This window comes from Rattus norvegicus, chromosome 20 (assembly GCF_036323735.1).
Source record: "Rattus norvegicus strain BN/NHsdMcwi chromosome 20, GRCr8, whole genome shotgun sequence".
NCBI lineage: Eukaryota > Metazoa > Chordata > Mammalia > Rodentia > Muridae > Rattus > Rattus norvegicus.
The window spans coordinates 9,339,255-9,362,835 of record NC_086038.1 but is presented as its reverse complement, the minus strand read 5'-3'; the positions used below and the strand labels follow the sequence as shown (position 1 = coordinate 9,362,835).

At 49.8% G+C, this 23,581-nt stretch overlaps 2 protein-coding genes across 3 annotated transcripts in view; one reads left to right on the top strand and one right to left on the bottom strand.

Moving 5' to 3' along the window:
• Positions 1 to 1,103, bottom strand: part of Slc37a1 (solute carrier family 37 member 1) — a 73,495-nt gene extending 72,392 nt beyond the window's left edge. The window contains exon 1 of the mRNA XM_039098542.2: positions 855 to 1,103. The gene's annotated coding sequence lies outside the window, so the exon portion shown is untranslated. The remainder of the gene's footprint in view (positions 1 to 854) is intronic.
• On the top strand, positions 848 to 19,578 carry Rsph1 (radial spoke head component 1). Of its 2 annotated transcripts, NM_001012176.1 has the most exons (9): positions 848 to 955; positions 5,083 to 5,196; positions 5,299 to 5,404; positions 10,434 to 10,524; positions 10,958 to 11,093; positions 14,664 to 14,735; positions 16,555 to 16,714; positions 17,381 to 17,506; positions 19,384 to 19,578. In NM_001012176.1, exons 1-9 carry the CDS (start codon positions 902 to 904, stop codon positions 19,425 to 19,427), a joined length of 903 nt encoding a protein of 300 aa, NP_001012176.1. In that variant the 5' UTR covers positions 848 to 901; the 3' UTR covers positions 19,428 to 19,578. The 2 variants fall into 2 exon arrangements, with proteins under 2 accessions (NP_001012176.1, XP_063135301.1); XM_063279231.1 differs by lacking the exons at positions 848 to 955; positions 5,083 to 5,196; positions 5,299 to 5,404 and adding an exon at positions 7,766 to 8,362.
• Positions 19,579 to 23,581: the final 4,003 nt, after the last annotated feature.

Below are 23,581 nucleotides of genomic sequence, written 5' to 3'. Positions count from 1 at the left end.
ACATAGAGAGAGGCTGTGTGTGTTTGGGTTTCTGTACAGAGAAAACTGTGAGACTGTTAGGAGGCCAGGTACTGGGACAGAAAGACTGGCTCAGTGGGGGAGCAGGAAGGTCTGAGCTTGGAATGACAGTATAGGGGTTGAAGGGGACCCAGAGGGTCCTTGCAGGGTGGAATGTGGCACTGGAGGGACCCCAAGAGGAGATCTATCTGTAAGAGACAGTCAGTGAATGAGCAGGCTGGACCTTTGAGAGGAAGTCTGCAGGCACCAGAGGACAGAGTAGAACGAATATAGCTCTCCTGCAAGTGAAGGCCCAGAGGTAACCTGAGTTAGTTGAGATGCTAAACCCTGACCCGGGGCAGTGTGTGCGAGCATCTGCTTAAGTGGTCAGAGTTCATCGTCCAGTGTATACGTGTTGACAGGAAACAGAAAAGACTTGAGTTCCTGTCATCTAGAGACCACGAACACCTCAAGACCTGGGAGGGTCCTTGCAGCATCCACGGAGGACCCAAGGGACTGAAAGGCAAGGCCCAGAGTTGAGATGCACCTCTCGTCCCAATGGGGGTCCGCTTTTTAGGTGATTCCTTGTAGAGCCCACAAACCAGATCAGTAAGGACATTCCAGAGGCCGGTGACACAGCTCAGGTTAGACGGTCAGATCTGCCAAGGCCCCGCCCCCCCTCGTCCCGGGCGGCGATTGGCAGAGATACCCTTCCAGTTGCTAGGACACTATTCCAGCCCTTGGCTCCTCCCACGCTTCTCTTGCGGCCCTTTCCCGCCACCCTTCCAGGCAGAGAGCCAAGTGGGGCGGGCAGCGTCTCCATGACGACGCGGGACGCGGGTGGGGGTGGCTGGTACCTGCTTGATAGAGACGCTGCTCCGGAGATCCTGTCTGAGACCAGATCATGTCGGACCTGGGCTCTGAGGAGTTAGAGGAGGAGGGAGAGAACGATCTTGGGGTGAGAGCTCCTGACCAGGGAGGGACTCCTGGGGTGCGCCGCAGCTCCGGAGCGGGAGGCGTGGGGATCAGAGGGCCGAGAGGCCGGGGACAGGACCACGCTGGCCACAGTGGCGGCGCTGCGTCCAGGAAGTCGCTCTGAAAGGTGAAACGCCGTGACGTCTTGTTTCCACCCCCCCTTCCCCGCTCCCATCCCGCCTCCCATTAAAGGCGAAGATTTCTAAGCAGAGGGCGTGAGTAAAGGTTGCTTCCTGACAACTCCCGCACGGGCTGAGGTGCCCCGGGCTCTCAAGATCTCACCACGTGGGTTTGGAATCAGTTTCTCTGAACCATCCCAAGCCATTGGAATCACTTCTCTTGTGTAGACAGCAGAGGGGAGGCAAAGGACCCACAGCCAGTGTTGTGCTCCTACGTGAGTGCATTGTGGGCCGGCTGTTTATCCTTAAACCAGAGGATGACCACGCCCTGGCTGACAGAGTGGGGGATAGGCCCGCTGTGTGTGAGCAAAGCGCTTTGAGCATCAACTGAAGAACCCAGTCCCTGCTCTGTACTGTTGGTACCCGCTCAGATCTCTTTGCAGGCCCTGGGCATCCTGTCTTAGCTTCTTCATCTATGTGCTGGAACAGCCTGGTCAGTGTGAAGGTGCCACAATGCCTGGGAGTCCTGTGCTCCCAGGAGCCAGTGCAAAGAAGGACATTCTCAAGTGCGACATCTAGACCTCAAGGTCTCCATGCCATTAGCTGGAGGCTGGTATTGCATCTGAGATTGCAACATGCATCCTGGCTTAGCTGCCTCCTTTCCAATCTGGCAGATCTCCTCACTGGTTTCTTCGGGTTCTACTTGTAAAAGTTCCCCCAGGGAAGATGGCTCAGTCAGTAAAGTGCTTGCTGAACAGCACGAGGGCCTGAGTTCAGGTACCACTGTGTAAAAAGCCGGGCACAGGAGGATCCCTGGCGCTTGCCGGCTGGCCAGCCTAGCTCCAACTTCAGTGAGACAGTTTCAAAGAATAAGGTGGAGAGACTTGAAGAAGACATTACATGTCAATCTCTGGCCCCTATAGATGAGCATGAACATTCACATGAGCAAACACCCACATGGACATATCCACCTTACTGAATGAACACACGCACGCACACGCACGCACACGCACACACACACACATCACACACACCACATACACCACACACACACTACACACCACACACACATCACACACACCACATACACCACACACACACTACACACCACACACACATCACACACACCACATACACCACACACACACTACACACCACACACACATCACACACACCACATACACCACACACACACTGCACACACCACATATACTACACACTACACACATCACACACCACACAGACCACACAAACTACATACCACACACACATCACACACACTACACACCACACATACTACACATACCACACACACCACACCACACCATACACACCACACACACATCACACTACACACCACACACAAACACCACACACACTACACACCACACATACTATACACCACACACACTACACACTACACACACACCCCACCTACCACACCACACACACTACACACATTACACATTACACACCACACACACATCACACACACCACATACACCACACACACACTACACACCACATATACTACACACTACACACATCACACACACCACACAGACCACACAAACTACATACCACACACACTACACACCACACACACTACACACCACATACTACACACACACTTACCATACATACTACACACCACACACCACACATACTACACATGCCACACACACACCATACACACTACACACCACATACACTACACACAACACACCACATAATACACACACACATACACACACAGATGGAGGTCACTAATTTACAGTCTGTTTCTGCAGATATTCAATTCACACAGTCCGGTCATCAGGGTTTCCGGTTTGTTCCCTGCCGGCTCCTACTGACCTGTAACGTGTCTAAGCTTATAGTTATGGCATCAAACCACCTTTAGGTCAACTTAAAGAATTTCTCTGTTGGTCATCCAGACAGCTCAGTCCGTGTTGGGCATACTGGGAGGTCCCTGAGATGAGTACAGGGGTCCACTTCTGTGACTCAGTGTTGGCCATAGCGGGAGACCTCCAGGATGGGCGCAGGGACTCTGTACGGTGTGGGTTTAGTAACTTTTCTGTTACTGTGACCAGGCACCATGGCTCGTGGAAGGAAGAGTTTATTTGGACTTACGGTTCCAGGGGGGTAGGAGTCTGTCATAGTGAGGAGGCAGGCAAAGGGGCAGACATGGCGGCAGGAACAGGAAGTTGAGGGCTGACATCTTCAGATGCAAGCAGAGAGCACAGACAGGAAGTGGTGTGAGACTACAAACACTCAAAAGTCCGTCCCTAGTGATGTACCTTCCTCCAGCAAGCCTCTACCTCCCAAAGGTTCCGTAGTCTCCCCACACAGTACCACAAAGCAGGGAATCGGTGTGTAGATATATGAGCTTATAAGGGACAACTGAAATGTAATAATATGTCATGTCATTGTGTATGTTGAAAGTTTGCAGCAAGATGTTATAAGCTAGCCATGCTGCATCATTACTGAATGCTCCGGCCATTTTAGTATATGTTATATGCACTACATCCATGTGTGTGAGTCAGAGAACATTCATCTTGAAAAGTATAGGGGGAAGGGGTGGGGAGAAGTGCAAGCTTGTATTACTTTTTTATTCCCTTGGTTTTAGAGTGGGGGGCAGGGATCTGCTCTGGGACTCAGATGTGCCCTTCAACCCCATGGCTCAAGTGACCCTGCAATCCTGGTTCAGCCTCTACAAGTGGTACTACTTGCAAAAGTCGTGCGCGCGCGCGCGCGCGTGTGTGTGTGTGTGTGTGTGTGTGTGTGTGTGTGTGCATGTGTGTGTTTGTCTTGGTCTCTCTGTGTGCCTATATGTGCCTCTCTCTTTCTGTGTGCGTGTGTACATTTGTGTGTGTGTGCTTGGGTGTCTGTCTCTGTCTGTCTCTCTGTGTGTGTTTGTGTGTCTATGTGTATCTGTCTCTGTCTCTCGGTCTGTGTGTGTGTGTGTGTGTGTGCATGTGTGTGTTTGTCTTGGTCTCTCTGTGTGCCTATATGTGCTCTCTCTTTCTGTGTGTGTGTACATTTGTGTGTGTGTGCTTGGGTGTCTGTCTCTGTCTGTCTCTCTGTGTGTGTTTGTGTGTCTATGTGTATCTGTCTCTGTCTCTCGGTCTGTGTGTGTGTGTGTGTGTGTGTGTGTGTGTGTGTGTGTGTGTGTGTGTGAAGGGGTGAAACCCAAGGTCTTGTACATGCTGGGTAGGCAGTTTCACTACTACTGAGATCCATCCCCATTCTAATCTACTTATAAGATAGCTTTATAGAAATTTCAGATTGGGTTAGTTACTTTTAATTTTGGGGTTTTTAAAAATATTAATTTCTTTTATTTTGGGTGTATGGATGTTTTTTCCCCTGCATGTATATCTCTGTATCACATGCATGTAGTGACTGAGGAGGCCAAGAGAGGGCACTGAGTCCTCTGGAACTAGAGTTACAGCTGACTGTGAGCCACCGTTTGGATGCCGGGTACTCCATTTGGGTTCTCTGCAAGACCAGCCAACATTCTTACCCACTGAGCCATCTTTCTAGTCTCTGGGTCCAATTTGTCTGCAGAAAGCGGTCAGTCTAGGAAACCCATGGAGGGCATTTGCTCTTTAAGTCCTGAATGACTGGAGAAAGTGACCTGGGAGGTGTCTGTGCAGGCTGGGGACCTGTTTCACCTGCACGTGTTCTCTACATGTATCCCTAGGATGGTACAGTTCTCGGAGTGTTTTATGTACATTGGTTGTGTTTACAGTGTCAGGGTTAGCATAATGAATCACATTCTCTCAGATGCTTGAAGGGAGTGAGGCTCCCACCATGGATACCCACACTAACTGTGAGACCTTAGACCAGGGCTCCGCCCACAACGCTTTGTTACCTGCCTCTCCAGTATGCACACAGTGCCCAAGGTTGGAAGACTTCAGTGGGACAACAGCTGTAAACTGCTTGGCATGTGCTTGGAACAGCAGCCACAATTAGCTTGATTTCTTTTGCCCAGGAATACGAAGGAGAGCGCAATGAACTGGGAGAGCGGCACGGACATGGGAAGGCACGGTTGCCCAACGGGGACACATATGAAGGAAACTATGAGTCTGGAAAAAGACATGGCCAGGTCAGAAAGGGTGACAGAGGGAACTGGTTTCTTCAATTAAATATCGTCTTAGTGTATGTGGGACCTAGGACCAGTGTGCACTGTATCGTTGATGTGTTTCAGGGCACCTACAAATTTAAGAATGGGGCCCGGTACGTTGGCGACTATGTTAAAAATAAGAAGCATGGACAAGGTACCTTTGTCTATCCAGATGGTTCCAGATATGAAGGTAAGGCGAAGCCTTTTCTGGTTCTCATTCTTGTTCCCCTGTACAGGCTGTATTTACTGTTGAACTTGTCTGTTCACGGTACTAAAGCATACAAGGTATACAAGAACTCGTCAAGTTCACTGGACCTGCCAGTCAATGAAACAAATTGTTCTCCTTCCTAATATTGTCACAGAGGCTATTGTCTTTTAAGTAACCAAACCTCTGATTAAGCGACCCGCACGGCTGGTCCTGTAGGTAGCCCTCCTGCGAGTCAGAGACTTGGAGTAAGTGAAGGAGCCTCCCTGGTTGGGCACAGACTATGGGTAGGCTTGGATCCATGACAGCTTGTCACATCCTCCCTCTGAAGGGGTCTTTGTTGTTTTCTGGTTTTGTCCAATCCCTCTTCTGATGATCATGTTTCTTTAGACCTTTGGTGGGGGGTGGTTCTCTTCATCTGGGCATTTTGCCTTACTAGGATGTCTTTGCCAGTCTCCCATGCTGTGCCTCAGGAAGACTCTTATTTCTGAGAACTTCTGGGCCCTATGTACGGCTGCCACCTGGTGGGTCCAAGTCTAATCCCAGAGCCAGGAAGGGAGAAGGCAGGAAGTGTCTGGGTTTTTCTCTACCCCCTGACCCACCACTAGCACCTGATGTATTCATCTTCAAGGAAAGGAAGGCATAATTTGATTTCAGAGGTTTTAAGACTTTTTTTTTTATTTTATGTGCGTGGGCGTTTTACATGCATGGGGCTTTTACCTGCATGTATGCCAGTGAAATGTGTTCACAATAAAATGTCCACAGAAGCTAGAAGAGGGCATTGGAGCCTCTGGCACTGGAGTTATAGATGGTTCTGGGTTTGGGGAAACTGAATTGGGCTCTTTGCGAGAGCAGCAAGGACTCCGAATCTCTGGACGGATCTCTTCAGCACCTGATTTCAGTCCATAGATGTGGCCATGTTCCATTTAGGCCTGCGACAAGGCAGAGAGCATCGTGGGGGAAGTCTTTCTTTGACAGACCCAGCTGCTCGCCTCATGGTAGCCAGGCAACAGTGGGAGTGGGGATGGGCATGTCCCCGGTGACCTGACTGCTTCCACCAGCTTCTATCGTTCAAAGATTCCACACCTCCCAATAGTACTATGGCTGAGGACCAAGCCAACACACGGCCTTTGGGAGACACCTAGCCGAACCACAGTAGTTAAACAAAGATAAAACAAAACCTAAAAAGAACAGATAGTAAAGTAAGAGAATTCTGCCAGACTCTGAGATGGGGTAGAGGCATTCCTGCCCTCTGTATTATAGACATGGAACTTAAACTGTTCTTCCTAAACCTTAGCAGGCTTGGTCAACCAGAAGCGCCATCTGCCTTTTTAATGAGCTTTGAACAATTTGATTTAGGGCTTAATTTAATTCTCCCCAGATCCCTGTGAGCATAATTTTGTTGTCACTTTTGATCTTAGTGTAGACGTTAATACAATTTAGGTTACACATAAAGTATATTAAGGGCGGGGAGGGGTTTGGGAATTCTTTTTTTTTTTTTTTTGAAACAGAGTTGGGTGTTTTATTAAAGATATTTTAATAGGGGTTGGGGATCTAGCTCAGTGGTAGAGCGCTTGCCTAGCAAGCGCAAGGCCCTGGGTTCGGTCCCCAGCTCCGGAAAAAAAGGGAAAAAAGGAAAGAAAAAAAGAAAAGAAAAAAAAGATATTTTAATATAGACTTAGGCATGAAGATTAGGTGAAAAGGAGGTGCTCTGCTATAAGACATCCCCAAGTGTGGGAACGGTCTCAGCCCAAGGGAGAGATATTAGGAACTCAGTCTTTTTCTTAGTCTGTCTCAGTCTCTGTATCTGTCTCTGTGTCTCTCTCTCTACCCCCTCCCCTTTCCCTCTCCCTCCTCCCTTCCCCCTCTGGCTTCCTGTCTCCAGGGTTTCTCTGTGTAGTCTTGGCTCTCCTGGAACTCCCTTGTAGACCAGGCTGGCCAGGAACTCACAGCGATCCACCTGCCTCTGCTTCTGTCTCTCAAGTACTGGGATTAAAGACATGGCCACTGCCCAGCACATCAGGAATTCATAACATGGAGATGAATCAACCGAAGAGAAAAGTCTATTCATAAGACTTGTGAGCTCAAGTGTGGGTGTCCACACCAAGCCGTTCTCCAGCTCAGCAGGCAACGGCTTTCCAAGAAGTCAGCAGTTCATGGCACCAGCTACCAGAGCCTCAAGAAGACTTGTCCTTATGAGACCCCCCACCCCCACCCCCGCCCCCAAACTCAGATGCAGAGGTCATGGTGGATGTTTCTAGGGTACTTGACACTTCTGTCCAGCTCAGTGCCAACTAGGTGTTCTCCTAACCCTGTCTCGGGTCTGATGATGGTCCCCCCTTACAGCTTGCAGAACTCTTGGAAACTGTTGTTCGTTTTAAAGGATGCTACAAACCATGCCGATGAACAGTCGGATGAAAGGGTGCGCAGCGTGAGTTCCAGAGGGGTCCGACGCTGAGGAGCTTCTGTTCCTGTGAAGCTGGTCACGCATGCCTTCCCAACCCAAAGCCTCCTCTAATCTCACTCAGGGGATTTTGAGATAGTAATTCCCTCCCTTTAATGCTCCAGTGACGAGACCAGGAGTGGTGGGAATAGGAGAGAACTGTCCAGAATTTTTCAAAAGAAAAAAAAAAGTTACGTGCAAATTTAAAGCAAGACTGTTTCCATCCAAATGCCATTCAGGAGCCTTGACTCCTGGTCGTTGAAACTTGCAGCAGGAATAGGCCATCTTCCTCTGAGAAGCCCCGCCCCATTGCACAGGGTTTCCTAGGCTGGGCGGAGCCTCCCACAAGTTTCTCAAGGGGTGTGGCATGTGCTCTCCGGTCCTCACCGACCAGAAACCTGGTGTGTTTGCGGTTTAAATGTCCTCTTTCACTTTTGAAAAGACTCTGCAGAGCACACAACATTTTTCTTGTCTCGCCAGCCTTGAGCCCAGTTTCCAAGGTCAGGAGGAGAGAGATGGGCTCGTTTTTTTTCTTGTTTGTTTGTTTTTTGTTTGTTTGTTTTGTTATAGTCTTTTTTCGGTGTGTGTGTGGGGGGGGCAGATGAAGTAACTTCTGGTTGTTGCCACTTGGTCCCAGGGCGTGCTGGAGCCGCTCCAAGTAGCTCACAGAAGCCAATTTTGCACTTCTTGCAGCTCCATAAACAGCTCCAAATTGGCCTCAATGGGAATATTCTACCACAGAACCTGGCGGATGCTGCAGACACAGCCACAACGCTGCCACCAAATGCCCATTAGATCTTTGTTCATGGTTACTACACACCTGGACTCATGGTCACTACATACCTGGTCTCATGGTCACTTCACATCTAGTCTCATGGTCCCTACATACCTGGTCTCATGGTCACTACACACCTGGTCACTACACACCTGGTCTCATGGTCACTACACACCTGGTCTCATGGTCACTACACACCTGGCGCCAAATGTATATTTTAGTGAATTACCTTAATTTTGGGGTTTCCCACGTGTCCCTGTCTCACATCTTATCGTGGGACCTAGTGCCTTCTGAACCTGTAGCAGTCGTGGTCCCCATCTCTCCATGTTTGAATGTCTGTGCTGAGCTGTCATTCACCTTTGAGGGCCTGTTCTTGCCTCTGCCCCGGGCTTCGGACCACACCCTTGTTGGCCTCTGTCTTCATCTGGCGGAAGCTCGTGGGAGACGTATGTTGTCCCTTTGTACAGCCGTTCTCCCAGCTCATGAGGCAGCCAGAATATTGTCATTGTTAAGGTGAAATGGGAGAAGTGAGGAAAGTTCTATAGAATCCCCATTTTTTTGATAAACTTTGAGGTTTGGTCATGGAAACAAGCAATTCGGGTAATTAACATTTTGTTAGCATAGTGTGCGTGCAAATGGTTCTAGTGTTTGTGTAAGCCAGAAGTTTGCACACATTCTAGGCTCCTCTTTAAGGAAAAGGATAGAAAGTTGCTGTAAAGATGAATTTTTATTTGTCATGGCAAATTGAAATAAACCAATTTTAAATTCCCAAAAAAAGGTATATATTTTTAATTAATGACTGACATCCTTGTAGAATTCTAGGACAGCTTTCCTTCACCACTGTTTTGGCTTTTCTGCTGCGCTGGGATCGAATCTGAGGCCTCCCACACTCCAGGCAGGCGACTTCCGCCCATGTTAGCCAATATTCTTTCTGTATAAAAACAGCATGCATTGTTTTCTGTAGAGACAATAGAAGATGGAATGGCCTCTTTTCTCTTTAAACCAAATGATCTCAGTTAGTTTTTAATTATTTGTAGTTCCATTCTAGAAAGTTCTACGGGGTAGTAGTCTAGAAAGCAGTATTCTAGAAAGTTCCATCCCGATGCTGGTTTTGCCATTGCTCATATGTGACATTTTAGGGAATGTCTGCCTCGGGAATCCACTGGTTGGTTTCTTCCCTGTGTGAGCTGTGAGAGTTAAGGAGTTTTTGAGAGACCGATTTCAAATCCCCATGTGACTGACAGCATGGTTTGTTGCCGCCGACCTCGTCATAATGCCACGTTCCTCGTTTCTTGCTCTTTTCCCAATGACACGTGTCGATGCATGAGGGATTATCAGGAGCTACCACATGGAGGGACATGGGCAGGACCAACCAGGTCACAAGAAGGAGTGTGTGAGGTAGACTGAAGGAGCAGGCGAGAAGGGCAGCCTTGGAACCAAGTGTCCAGGTGGGAGACAGTGAAGGCACCTCTAAGGCTGATGGAATGTGGCTGGGATCCCTACAGTGGATCAGACAAGCTTGTTTGAATCCTCACCGTGTGCCCATCAGCCTGTGAAAGAATGAAGACGCTAGGAGCTCACATGACGCGCATCCACCCGCCAGATCTGTGACCCTGAGCCCCTAACTGGACCCTCCTTAGCCAGCTGGCACAAGAGGAAGGGGTGCAGAGGCAGGAAGTCAGGAGAGAGGCAGCCCTTATGGTTCTGAAGCTTGGCTACTGCTGGGCTAGCAGGGGCGATGACATCGGTCTGTTCTTTCCAACTCACTTTTAATGAGTGTGTGTTGTCCTTTGTAGGGGAGTGGGCTGACGACCAGAGGCATGGCCATGGCGTTTACTACTACGTCAATAATGACACCTACACAGGGGAGTGGTTCAATCATCAAAGGTTTGGCTTCTTCCTGCAGTCTTGGGGGTCCATCTGTGTAAGCACAGGACGATACCCACTTAAGAAGGTTCCATGCTGTGGGGAAGGTGTGTAGGTGCTGTCGAGAAGGGGAGAGGGGACATTCCCGTGTCCCATCAGTGGGATCCTCTGTCCAGAAGCCCCAGGGAGTGAAGACACAGAGGGCCAATCTAGGGGAGATCAAACAGCCCTGCATTTGCATGGGGAAAGCAGTTTGTGTGCAGACAGTTGGCCTCTGTGCGTTAGATGATGCTAGCCCATTACTTCTCTTAATGTCCCATGTGTGGGCGGCATGCCAAGCCTCTGAGGGGAAACTCGATGCCCGTGAGCTGGCCTCTACTTAGCTCCCCGTCTGTCCTAAGGTCAGTTCTCCAACCCGGACAGTGACCAAGTGGCCTTGTCTTGTCTTCACCAGGCACGGGCAAGGCACCTACTTCTACGCGGAGACCGGCAGTAAGTACGTCGGTACCTGGGTGCACGGGCAGCAGGAGGGTGCCGCCGAGCTCATCCACCTGAATCACAGGTACCAGGGCAAGTTCATAAACAAAAACGTAAGTCGGCGTGCTGTGTGCCAACACTAAACCCTCAGAGGAGTCCTCCATTCCCACCAGCAGAGGATGGCTGTGCTCCATTCTGAGCTAGTCTGAGGCTCACAGAGCACAGATCGGGGTGTAGGGGGTGGGGAGGGGGTGTGTGTGGAAGGCAGAATGCTGGGCCTGTTTCCCATGGCCTCAGAAACACTTTGTGTGTCTCTTAAGGCCAGTGCCCTTGATACCAGAGCATTTTCCACTGGCTGGGTGTGCTGTCTGCCCTCTGGTAAATCATGTCGAATGGGACGGGGACCCCAGGGCTCCCCCTCATGCCAGAGACCTAGCCTGCCTCTCCTGGTTGGGGAGGGCTCTATGCACCCTGGGTCTGGGGACCTCCACATTTTGACCCACTGCCCATTTGGTGGGCTCAGCTTTGGCCGAGGGGAAAACCAGTAACTGTGAGCCTTCTACCCAGGTATTCCTGGGAATGTTGGGCTGGGTTGGAGGAAGACTCCCTAAAAGAGAGAGTTTGCTGAGTGGACTGGCATAGAAGCCAATGTGGGGTATAATTACCTACTTTCATCATGCCCGGGAGCTCCAGGTCATTTATGTGTTATGGGACTTGAGACCCAACTGTTGGAGAAGTCAGTATGTTAGGCTAGCCGGCCTGAAATGAGACAGTAAACCTGGAGGCTTCACTCCGCCAGTTAAGTGTAAAAAAAAGCTTACGGTTACACAAACCACGCAAGAACAGCCACATTATAAAGCGCCTTGTGCTAGGATCCCAGTCCCCCGTGGCTGCCCCTCTCTCGGCCCTCCCTCAGGACCTCAGGACCACGCATACTTACACATCAGCTTACGCAGAATCAGTTTTGCAAGTTCCCGAGGTACCAGGACACAGAGAGACATCTGCTATCATTCCGCACGTCTGACCATGTGGAATAAAATTCTGAGGAGCCCCCCCTCCCCTACCCACCCCCGGTCTAGACAGAGTTCCTTCCCTGGCTCAGAGGGCCATTCAGTTCTACATCACAAGCAAGCCATCTGCCCAGAGAAACAGAATCCCCCCCACCCCAGCAGATTTTCCCGGTGCAGGGTGAGGGCATCCCCTCCCTCTGACCCTCACAGGGCAGGGAACTTTGAATGGGCCTAATCTACATTTGGTTCCGTGTCCCCTCCCCCCAACCTCTCCCCTCCCCTCCCCTCCCCTCCCCTCCCCTCCCCTCCCCTCCCCTCCCCTCCCCTCCCCTCCCCTCCCCTCCCCTCACCTGGAGACAATGGCCGGCTTACAGACAGGTGGTACCCGCCTCCGTAATGAAGCCGGTTAAGACCTTCATACTTAAGTTGGTAGTTGCTAAAATGCACTTACGTAGAGTCCTAGTTACCTTTCTGCCGTGGTGGGTTAAACACCACGACCACATGCAACTTGGGAAGGAAAAGATTTATTTCATCTTAAAAGGTCACGGTCCGTCTTTGAGGGAAATGAGCTCACGAACTGAAGGTGAGGGGGAGCTTGACCTGGAGGAACACGGCTTACATAGCACCTTGTTCTCCAGCTAAGCTTACCTTACCTAACCTTTCTTATATAGCCCCACCCCCCACCCCCGCCTGGGCGTGGCTCTGCCCACAGTGGATTCTGACTGTTCCTACATCCACTAACAGCTAAGAGCACAGCCCGCATGTTTACGGTTCGATCTGATGAAGTAGGCACTTTAGTTGAAGGTCCTCCATCACAGGTGTGTCAAGTTGACAACCAGGGTGAGCCATCACGGCTAGGTAATGGTGGCTGAGTGTCAAGGGCTGACGCTTCCAAACACCCAAGACAGCACCCATTGTCTTGAAAGGCTGCGCGACCCTCACCGACAACAGAACCCAAATCTCCACCAGGTTCTCCTCACACTGGGTTGATCAGCTACATCCTTTGGTTCCCCCCACCAATCTCATGTGCAGTCACACCCCCTCCGACTGTGTTTCCATGGTTACAGGTGGGGTCAAGCATCTTTCACCCTCTTAGCACTTGTTAGTGTTTCTTTCTCAAATGGTTTCCCATCCCTGTGGTAGGAATGAAGAAATGAGGGGTAATAAGGAACTGAGAAACTAGATAACTAGATAAAACCCAAATCACATCGCTGGGCACAGTCTGGGAGGGATACAGAAGATACATGTACTCCTGTCAACTCCCGGCCAAGGAGTTGTAATTTTAAAAGTCTTCCTTGTTCTTTACCACTTTTTTTAAAAAAGATTTATTCATTTATTATATATAAGTACACTGTAGCTGTCTTCAGATACACCAGAAGAGAGCATCAGATCTCTCTCTCTTTTTTTTTTTTTTTTTTTTTTTTTTCCTTTTTCGGAGCTGGGGACCGAACCCAGGGCCTTGTGCTTGCTAGGCAAGCACTCTACCACTGAGCTAAATCCCCAACCCGCATCAGATCTCTTTACAGATGGTTGTGAGCCACCATGTGGTTGCTGGGAATTGAACTCAGGACCTCTGGAAGAGTAGTCGGGTGCTCTTAACCGCTGAGCCATCTCTCCAGCCCGTTCTTTACCACTTTATAAAAGGGCTAGGGAGCCGTAAAATTGGTTTGCCCTTCAGCAAAGGGAGAAAGGTATTTTCTAGAAGGAATATTTAAATTGTGACCATGAGCCTTCCTAAAGGAATCAAAACAGGTGACTGCCTGCCAGTGCAGAAACGAGGGAAAGAGCCCAACAGACTTGCAAAGAAAAAAAATAGATTTAATTTCATAAGAAGCAGCACAATGACTAGAAAACCCAGTGTGGCGGGATGGGTCTACAGACTCCACTGAGACCAAGAGCAAAGAGGCTCTGAGCCAGTCTGAACTGTGGAGTGAAACACGGTGTCAAAACACAGCGTGTTGGCATGGCAACGGTCCACATCAGTAACGGAGTCCGGGACGTTATCATTCATGGTGCAAGGTGAAATCAAACATCAGGCTGACAGCTGGTGACAGGGGCATTTGTAAATCTGAGGAGCGGTTCACATTGGGTTTCTGAGTCCAAGTGCGTGTAATTGTGACAAGGTTTTTGTTTAAAAAAAAAAAAAATCCCCTGGGTGCCAGTAAAATGGATCAGTGGGTAAAGGTACCCTATGCCAAGCCTGCCAACTTGAATTTGATACCCACGACCCACATGGTGGAAGGAGAGAATGGATTCCTGCAAGATGTCCTCTGACCGCCGCATACATGCTATGACACGTGCACCCTGCCCCCACCACTAAATAGCTTTGCACTAAGTCCAGTGCTACAGCAAACATACCAAAGCGTTGGTAGCCAGCCCCCCTCTAGCGAGTCTGCCCACAGGCACCGATTTATCACAAGTTCTAAAGTGAATTTATTTCTCATTCCTTGTATGAAGCAATAAAACAAGGCTGGGACCTGCAAAACCAAAACCTTTTAGCACCTCCATTAGCTGTCAGTCGACAAAAACATTCTGTAACCCCTCTTGGACTCTGCTCGAGTGAGGTCCTTCCGGGCGGGCTTTCCGGCTTTGGTGCTTGGGAAGTGTTTTGTACTTTCTGCTCAGAAGAACTTCTGAGGAATAAAGTGCGCTGAATTCCTTTCTCCCCCGTAGCCTGTGGGCCCGGGAAAGTACGTATTTGACGTGGGATGCGAACAGCACGGTGAATACCGCCTCACAGATGTGGTGAGTCGATGCCCCCGCAACCCCCGCCCCCGCATTCCCCCTCCGTTTCCAAGGGGGAAATAAATATCTGCTCGGTCACATTGATCCCACTGGGCAGCCCAGCTGCCGGAGCGATCAATGTCATAGGTCCGGCAGGTGTTGAGCCCCAGAATGGCATCTGAACGCCACTGTAACTATCTGTACTGAAGTCAGGTGGCTATTCACGTTCCAAGGGGTGGCCTGCCCTTAAAACCTACTTAATTAATAAGTTCCTTTGCTACACAGAGAATGAATGTTCATAGCAGGTTGCCCTTCTCTGGCTGGCACAAGTATCATTATTTTTGGTCCCTCAGGTAAAGGATTGTGGGAAGGGGTGTCCATGTATGCGCTCCTGATGGGTTAATGCCTGACTGTTGCCTGGGGGTAATGAGGTTTAGTAAAAATTTCCTGGCCTTAGTACTAGCTTTGAGCCTTTGACTTATTTATTCTTGCTGTTAAAAGTTTTGAATTTTTTTTTAATGATTAAGGACAATTTTATTAGAGTTTAAAAAAAAAGGGGGGGGGTTGGGGATTTAGCTCAGTGGTAGAGCGCTTGCCTAGGAAGCGCAAGGCCCTGGGTTCGGTCCCCAGCTCCGGAAAAAAAAAAGAACAAAAAAAAAAAAAAAAAACAGGCTAGAGAGATGGCTCAGTGGTTAAGAGCACCGACTGCTCTTCCAGAGGTCCTGAGTTCAATTTCCAGCAACCACATGGTGGCTCACAACCATCTGTAATGGGATCTGGTGTGTCTGAAGACAGCTACAGTATACTGGTATACATAAAACAAATAATAAAACAAAACAACAACAAAAAAACTACCTCAGGGCAGGCAAGCTGTAAACTCAGTCATTTTCCCAGAGAACGCAAGAAAGAAGGAAAGAAAAACAAAAACAAAAACAACTCAAAACAATAAAAAAAGTTTGAGCTAAGCTGGGGGGGAGGGGGGGAGGGGGGGAGGAATGCATACCTTAGTACTGCCGATAGTATGACCTCTTTTTTGCATGGACCACCTAATCTTCAAAACGGTCATGCTCTAAGGTCCTGGGGGCTAGGACAAGGTCACATTTTGGGGGGTAGGGCACAGTTGACATCATCACACAAAGATCAGCTTCAACACTCAGAGGCACCCATACACCACTTATTGGGAGTTGACTTAAGGGTCAACTGTCGAGGAAGCAGGAGGTGACCCATGCTGTGACAGCTCTGAAGCTGGGAGCCACCCGAATCAGAGCCATGCAGCAGGTGTGGGATATGGGGATGGCTGAAACCTAGGGCTCTGGCTCTGTGGCTTTGCTGATGGGAGGGGTCGCTTCCGTGGGAGGCACCCAGGTTATGAGCCATAAATTGTGGACTGCCAGCAGCTGAAGGAAGGGCCACCCACCATCTGGGGCAGGTCAGCTATTGCCAGAGCAGAGGTGCCCTTTGGGGCTATTCTCCTTGGCTCAGCAGCTCTGGGTCACTTGGGATCCTATGCAAATGATTCGTCTCCAATCCTGACCCAGAACCTATGCCAATTATTAGTTTCTAGTCCCAACCGGCCGAGTTAGAAGCATATGTGTTTCAGAGAGCCTTCTGGGCGACTCTGGTGCAGGCCAGGCTTGGCCACTCCCATCCTTGAATTACTCGTGTCACCCTATGGGTGAAGGGACTCAGAACCCTGGGAACGAAAATAGAAGAATTCATTTCTGAGCGACCGAGCAGATGTTCAGAATTCTGTCTGCCTCTTGTCATTTAATCTTCCAGACCAAGTGACGGCAATGTCGACAGCTTTGTGATTTTTTTTTTTTTTTTTGGCTTAAAATAGGAAAGAGGTGAAGAGGAGGAGGAGGAAGAGACATTAGTGAGTATCGTTCCAAAATGGAAAGCTCTCAAAATCACAGAATTGGCCTTGTGGACTCCAACCCTCTCCGAGGAGCATCCTCCTGCTGAGGGACAAGGGCAGGAAGAAGTCCAGGGAGCTACTGGTACGGAACACCCGGTGGCTCTCAGGGTTGCCCTGGGGTTGTCAGGGCAAGCACCATACACACCTGTCCACAGGACTTGGTATATCGGGGTACTCTGGGAAATGGCCAGTGGGTCAGTTAGGGTGCAGGACGTTACAAGGGGAAGGGTTTGGGACGGGAACCTCCCAGGGAGTAGAGGAAAAGAGCAAAAAATCAACTATACAGAAAAGATGTCCTGATATGAAGCAGGCCCTAGGGGGTTGGGGACTTAGCTCAGTGGTAGGCCCTGGGTTCAGTTCCCAGCTCTGGGGGGGGGAAAAAAAAAGAAAGAAATGAAGCAGGCCCTAGGAACCCTGGGGGATTCTCCAATAGCCAGAATTCACTTGGAACCACCTCACTCTGGGCGTGACTTGGGTTGGGCAGCCAATAGCAAATGGGACCAGATGTCCCCATTGGAAGAAGGATCGAGGTAGCATTTCTCTGTATGCATTTTATAGTGGTCTTGCTGAGAAAGTCAGGTGACAGGCCAGGGTGATCTGATGGCCAGGCCTGGGCTGGAACTTGGTGGGTGGGAAAGAAGGCCATGCTTGAAAGAACAGGAGACATTGCTGGGTAGACCAGAAGGGTCATTTGACACACAGACCTGCGTCCATATTCCCTGGTGATCTCATTCTGTCTTCATCCCAGGTGCTGGTGAGCCCTCAGATGACATCCAGGCAGAAGGTTTTGAGGTCGACGCAGAGCCGAGGACGGGCGAAGAAGACATAGACTTCAGGCAGGAGAGCCAGGAGAACAGTTACGACTTAGACCAGGGTAAGAATACATGCCCCCTCGGGGTGGGCGGGGCTAGTTTGAGGGTCCAGCTATGCACCCTAGGAGGAACAGGCTTCTTCCTCCTCTACTGAGCTATCCTCCTGCTGGTCTGAGGGATCGGAGGGAGCCTGGAGAGACCAGTGTAGATTCATGTGAAGTCCAGCTTGTCTGCACTTGAGCCTGACCTTGGCAGGAACTGGCCTGGTGTGACTGGTCCTTAACACTCTCCCCAGAGGGAAAAAACTAGATGTGACTGGGAATAGTTCTGTCAAACTGGTTTAGAGGGACAACCTGTAAACCTATACCTTTGTAATCCACAGAGGGCAGGAATCCCACCTGAGACTTTGGAGTCTTTTGAAAACTCTTTCCCCACAGGCTACTTTGATTTGATCAGGTGGGGCTCTCACTTTCTGAGGTAAATCGGACCTTGTTCTTAGGGAGAGAGCTTAGGGGCAGCCTGGCTACCCAAGGCTGCCTGCTCCCCTGGCATGGGCTTAGGGACTGTTTTAGTTGGGGTTTTATTGCTGTGAAGAGATACTGTGACCATGGCAACTCTTATAAAGGGAAACATTTAATTGGGACCGGTAAACTATTCAGAGACTTAGCCCTTGGCATTGTGTCGGGAAGCATGGTGACACACAAGCAGACATGGTGCCGGAGAAGGAGCCAAGAGTTCTACACCCGAATCGGAAGGCAGAAGCAAGAGAGAGATACTGGGTCCAGTGTGAGCTTCTGAAGCCTCAAAGCCTGCCCCCAGTGACTTCCTCCAACAAGGCCACACCTCCTAATAATGCCACTCACTATGAGCCTATGAGGGGGCATTTTCATTCAAGCCACCACAGGGCCCCTTTAAAACTAGATCTTGGTTATAAATTAAGAATGAATATATTTCCTTTTTTTTTTTTAATCTGAAACAACAAAACCAGGCAAAACTCATTTTCTATGTAACTGGTAGGAGCGCACACATGGACTTAGGCTCTTCCGGCAATAGCTAAAGTGAACAGTGTAAGAACACTGCAGGATTCATTGAGCGGGCTCTGGTGGAATGCTCACCTTTATCCTCTCATTCCCTAAGTGGATAAGAATGACCCCTCCAGAGTACAATGCCTGCAGGGTCCTGTGGGCACTTGGAGCAATAGCGGCCCTGTATCCTTCCTTTGGGTTCCTAAAAGCCCGAAAATTCCATTGCTCATTTGCATACAGCTTTGGGTTGCGGGAGCCCTCAGTGTCAGGTGGAGAGGTGGGGATCTCATCCAGATCTGCCCACATCTACAATTTCACTATAGAGTATTAGGGATGCTGCCCAGAGAGGTGGGACAAGAACAGGAACTATCTCTAGGAAGGGTCAACTCCAAGTAAGTGGAAAGACAGAAGCAGAGACAAAAGGCACATAACCTGAACTCAGGGGGAGTTACGGGGAGGAGGCTGCAGCTCCCTCGAGCATCCTTTCTTGACACATGGTGGGCCTTCGGACTGGATCTTCAGATCTGTGGGTGTGACAGAGGGTCCTTTGAGAAGCATAAGCCTCAAGTTGGTTGCTCAAGTGAGAACGGGTGGGCGGGGGTCCAGTAGAAGATGCGGATCCCCCCAAAAATAAAAAAAAAAATCAATGTGGAAGGAAGAAAGGTCGTGATGGTGTTGAGGGTGCTGGTCTCTGAGAAAGGGGAGGAGCTTTAGCTCAGGAGTTGGTCCTAGGGACCTGAGTGCCTGCAGGAAACAGGGTTTGTTTGGCAAGGGCTAAACGCTTAAAATGTTGTAAACATTTTTTGTTTTGGGGTTTTTTGTTTTTTTGGTTTTTTTTTTTCGGCTTTGGGTTTTTGCTTGCTTGTTTACATCATTAACTTTTATGCTCTTCTGGTGTTTTCTTTTCTTCCCAGGAAACCCGAACTTTGATGAAGAACAGTTAGACCTCCAGGAGTAAGAGGGAGAAGATAGAAGACTACAGACACACCAGGCGTGCCTTAATTAAAACCAGTCAGCTGGGGCTGGTACCCACCACCTGGCAATCTCCCTCCCTCTCTCAGTTGTTTTGCAGTTGGAAATAAATATCCCCATGTTGAGTGTTTGTGAAAGAGCCTCCGAGGTCGCTTCTGTGAACTGTTTTCCAGCTTCTCTGGGGTGTGGACTGGCGGGGTGTACTTCTCATAAAACACTGCAATTGGAGTGTGTGTCCCAGGCTCCGTAAGAAGCCATGTGCCAGCCTTCTCCACCCACTGTTGGCTCCCATAGGATCCCTGCCACAGGCTAAGCAAGGCTAATTACAGGCATTGAGTAGGTAGTGGGCTCCCCCTTCAGGTTCTTTGATAACTGCAGGTTCCTGCTAACTCACGGTCAAGCGTTCAAAGGACTCACACCTGGTGTCTCCTTTCCCTCCCGCATCTGTTCCCTGTCCCAACATTGTTCCTGGGGGCTAAAGCAGAAGTCCTTAAACCTTACCCCACACAGCTTCACCTCCTCTTTTCTTGAGCTGCCCAGAGGGTTAGGGCTGAGCCCTGATTCTACCCATCTCCGGGCAGCGCAGGCTCCCAGGGTTTCAGGTACTGCCCTGAGCATTCTTCCCACTGTTCCCTATACACCCCACCCCGCCCCCGCCCCCGCCCCCACCCCAGGGTGCTAGGGCGTGGCCTGTCTGCTGCAAAGGACCCTTTCATTTCCCCTGCTCTCCTTTCCTAGAGAAGTTGAAACAGAAATTTCAAGCATTTACGTTTTCCTTCTCGGACTGACTTGTCCTAGCTCAGCCCATTGTTAGCATTTAAGTCACCTGAGCAGATGGGTGGGCTGGGGAGGTGGCTCAGTGGTTAAGAGCACTGACTGCCCTTCCGGAGGTCCTGAGTTCAAATCCCAGCATATACATTAAATAAATTTTTTTTTAAGTCCCAGGTGAAGACACCCTGTCAGAATAGCCTGCCCCTCCCTTCTCTTTCCTCAGCCCTTAGAACCTCTCTCTATTCCCTCCCAGCCTCTTAACTCTGCACAATCTTGCAGCTATAACGACTGGGCTTCCACCCCCACCCCCTCTCCCGTTGACACTCACTCACCAAGAGCAGCACCTCGGAATGACATGTGACACTTGGCTCTCTCTGAGGTTCTCTGCACACTGGGAAAGTTACCTTCAGAGGAAACACAGAAGGTTGGAGACCTGAGTGTCAGCAAGTCTGGGGAGGCCTGAGTGTATTTTGTTCAGGTTCCCAGGGGCTGCCGGGTGGAAGGCCACTTTCCATAGTATGTCGTGATCTAGTCTAAAAGCTCAGAAGGTCCAGATAGCAGATTCAGGTCCCCACTGTGTGGGAAGCCGGCTGGGGACCTCTGTGTTTTATCTAATTTCTTCCTTATGACCCTCAGAGGTTGCCACGAAGGCCATGTGAGGCGATGCAGGTGAGGTGCTCATGAAAGATCCCCGAAGAGAGACCCTTTCTAAAGTCGTGGGAAATCACGGACCCCAGACACAGAGAGACCATTTTGGATGTAATAAGCAAAGGCGAGGTTTATTATGGAGATCTATTATGGGGATCTCCGGGTTGACACATATCCTGCGCAGGAGACAGAGGTGTCGACCCCGAAGCTCAAAAGTCAGGGGTTTATATAGGGAAGGCTAGAGGGTTTGGCGCGGTTACACACAATTGGCTAATTTCTGGCGCAGCTATAAGTGATTGGCTCATTTAAACATAGCAGTGAGATTACAGCACAGCAGGAGAGTACGTATTGACTTATTGACTGGAGCGTACAGGATTTTAGAAGCTAGGGGCGTATCAGGGTTTGAAGGACATCTGGTTAAGGTGTGACTCTGAGTAAGCTGGGGGAGGTGCCTTTCTGCCAGAGGGTTTGGGTCAGTCCTGATAACTCGGGTTGGTTCCTGCATTCCTTTTCTTTATCTTTATGGTCTGTTAGTCCTAGCGGCAGGGCGGGGCTGCCTGGACTTGCTTTTCACAATGTTTAGGCCTGAGTCTGTGAATTTTGAAACTTACTCTTTTAATTTCATATTTTTAAACCTTAAATCTGTATAATTTTCCTTTCACTCAGAACACCACGCACAGGGAGATGTGGGCATTTATTGATATTGCGTGACGCCATCCAACTCCTCACGGTGATCCATGAAGCATCTGCGGAATCAAAGATTTATTGGCCAGGGATTTCCTGCAATCTGGGTTTTTGAGAGTATATAAGAACAGAGTACACAGATTGCTGGATTTTACGACCCTTTGAAAACGCAAGGCAGGTGTTTTTCATAATTACGAGAAAGTTACGGACCTTGCAAGCTGCAGGTTGTGCCGCTGTCGTAAAGCCTGTTGTAACTGGGTCGCAGCAATTCCGACACCACATTAGGAACAGCAGCCGAGACCGCGTGACTCCCAGTTACACTCGGGGATCGTCTTGTTGTCCTTGCTTATTATATCAGCACAGTGTGAGAGGGGCTGTCACCAGGACGCTGTGTTTGGAGTTGGGGTGGAGGGCAGAAGATGTAACTCAGTCAGCCGAGTCAATAACAGAAAAAACTCAGGTAAAGGGGCACGTGGTAGAGGGGTGGGAGAATAGAGTCGGGTGGTGGCCCCGGAGTTTCTGACAAGGAATGGAGAAGCGGACATGGCTCCCTGGATCTCATGGAACGACGGCCCTGGACTTCTGGTGTCATGGCAGAACATGGCTCCTGCTAACGACACCCATCCCAACTGTTTCTCCAAATAGCTCTGAAGTAGCAAGCCAGTCGTTCAAATCCTGTAACAGCCACAGACGCACACAAGGGGCTCCACCATTGTCTCTTGTCAGGAGCCTTCTCCAAGTGGGAGGAGGCATGGAGCATGCTGGGAAGCTGCCCCTCTGCTGGACCTGAGGGGAGCTTGGGGGCAGTTACTATTGGCTCTTCCCCTCCAGTACCAGTTTCACAAAAGCACTGCTGTAGCCCTCTCCCCGTTTTACTCTCAATGGCGCTCCTCAAGACCCCTGGTACCCCTTAGGTACCTGTCTTAGTCAGGGTTTCTATTCCTGCACAAACATCATGACCAAGAAGCAAGTTGGGGAGGAAAGGGTTTATTTAGCTCACACTACCACATGGCTGTTCATCACCAAAGGAAGTCAGGACTGGAACTCACACAGGGTAGGAAGCAGGAGCTGATGCAGAGGCCGTGGAGGGATGTTGCTTACTGGCTTGCTTCCCCTGGCTTGCTCAGCTTGCTCTCTTATAGAACCCAAGACCACCAGCCTAGGGATGGCACCACCCACAATGGACTGGGCCCTCCTCCCTTGACCACTAGTTGAGAAAATGCCTTACAGCTGGGGCTCATGGAGGCATTTCCTCAAGGGAGGCTCCTTTCTCCGTGATAACTCCAGCTTGTGTTAAGTTGACACACAAAACCAGCCAGTACAGTATCAAACCTACTTATACCAGGCTGTCTCTGACACAGCTATGACAAGGTCGACTTTAAAAAATTAGGTGCAATGCATTTCACAGCAGCTTCCGTAAAACAGAACAATCTCAGTATTCATTCAGGTGGATCCGACACACCACCCTTTTTCAACGTCTTCTACTGTATCATGTCTTTGGGCCCCAGAGGATGACGGCTGAACCCACGGACACTGACACCGCAGGCAGATAAAGAACAGCCACCTTCTAGGAGGAATTAGCTTGGCAAGATTGATCGATGAAATCACCCAGGCCTGTCATTCTTTGCGGGGTGCTTTCTGCTAATTGATGTAAGGTGTTTCATTGGGCTTTTCCCAATGCAGATGGTGGAATCCGAGGCCTTGAGCATGCTGGGAGAGTGATCTATCACCAAGTTGGTTTCTTCAGATTCTCCCTTCCCTCCCCTCCTCTCTTTCCCTCTCCCTTCCTGTTGTGTTTATAAAAGGATAAGGAGAAGGGGGATAGGTTCGATGGAGGTCTGGGGAAAGGGGTGCCTCAGCAGGCCCATGCTGAGACATCCCTTCCCCCTGAGGGACCAGCCAATAGAATCAAGTTTATTCAGGACATGGGGAAGGGAGTTAGGGTAGTAGGACAGAGAAAGAGAGAAGTAGAGACAGGCTGCGAGCATGTGGAGAGAAGTGGGGAGGGGGATGGGGAAAGAAGGGACAAAGGGGGAA

What these genes read in the sequence shown, in the direction of transcription:
- Rsph1 (NM_001012176.1), top strand. Translation starts at nt 902, where the DNA reads ATGTCGGACCTGGGCTCTGAGGAGTTAGAGGAGGAGGGAGAGAACGAT. An exon ending in AGGGAGAGAACGATCTTGGG is followed by an intron (nt 956 to 5,082) that starts GTGAGAGCTCCT and finishes TCTTTTGCCCAG; the next exon opens with GAATACGAAGGAGAGCGCAA. An exon ending in GAGTGGTTCAATCATCAAAG is followed by an intron (nt 10,525 to 10,957) that starts GTTTGGCTTCTT and finishes TGTCTTCACCAG; the next exon opens with GCACGGGCAAGGCACCTACT.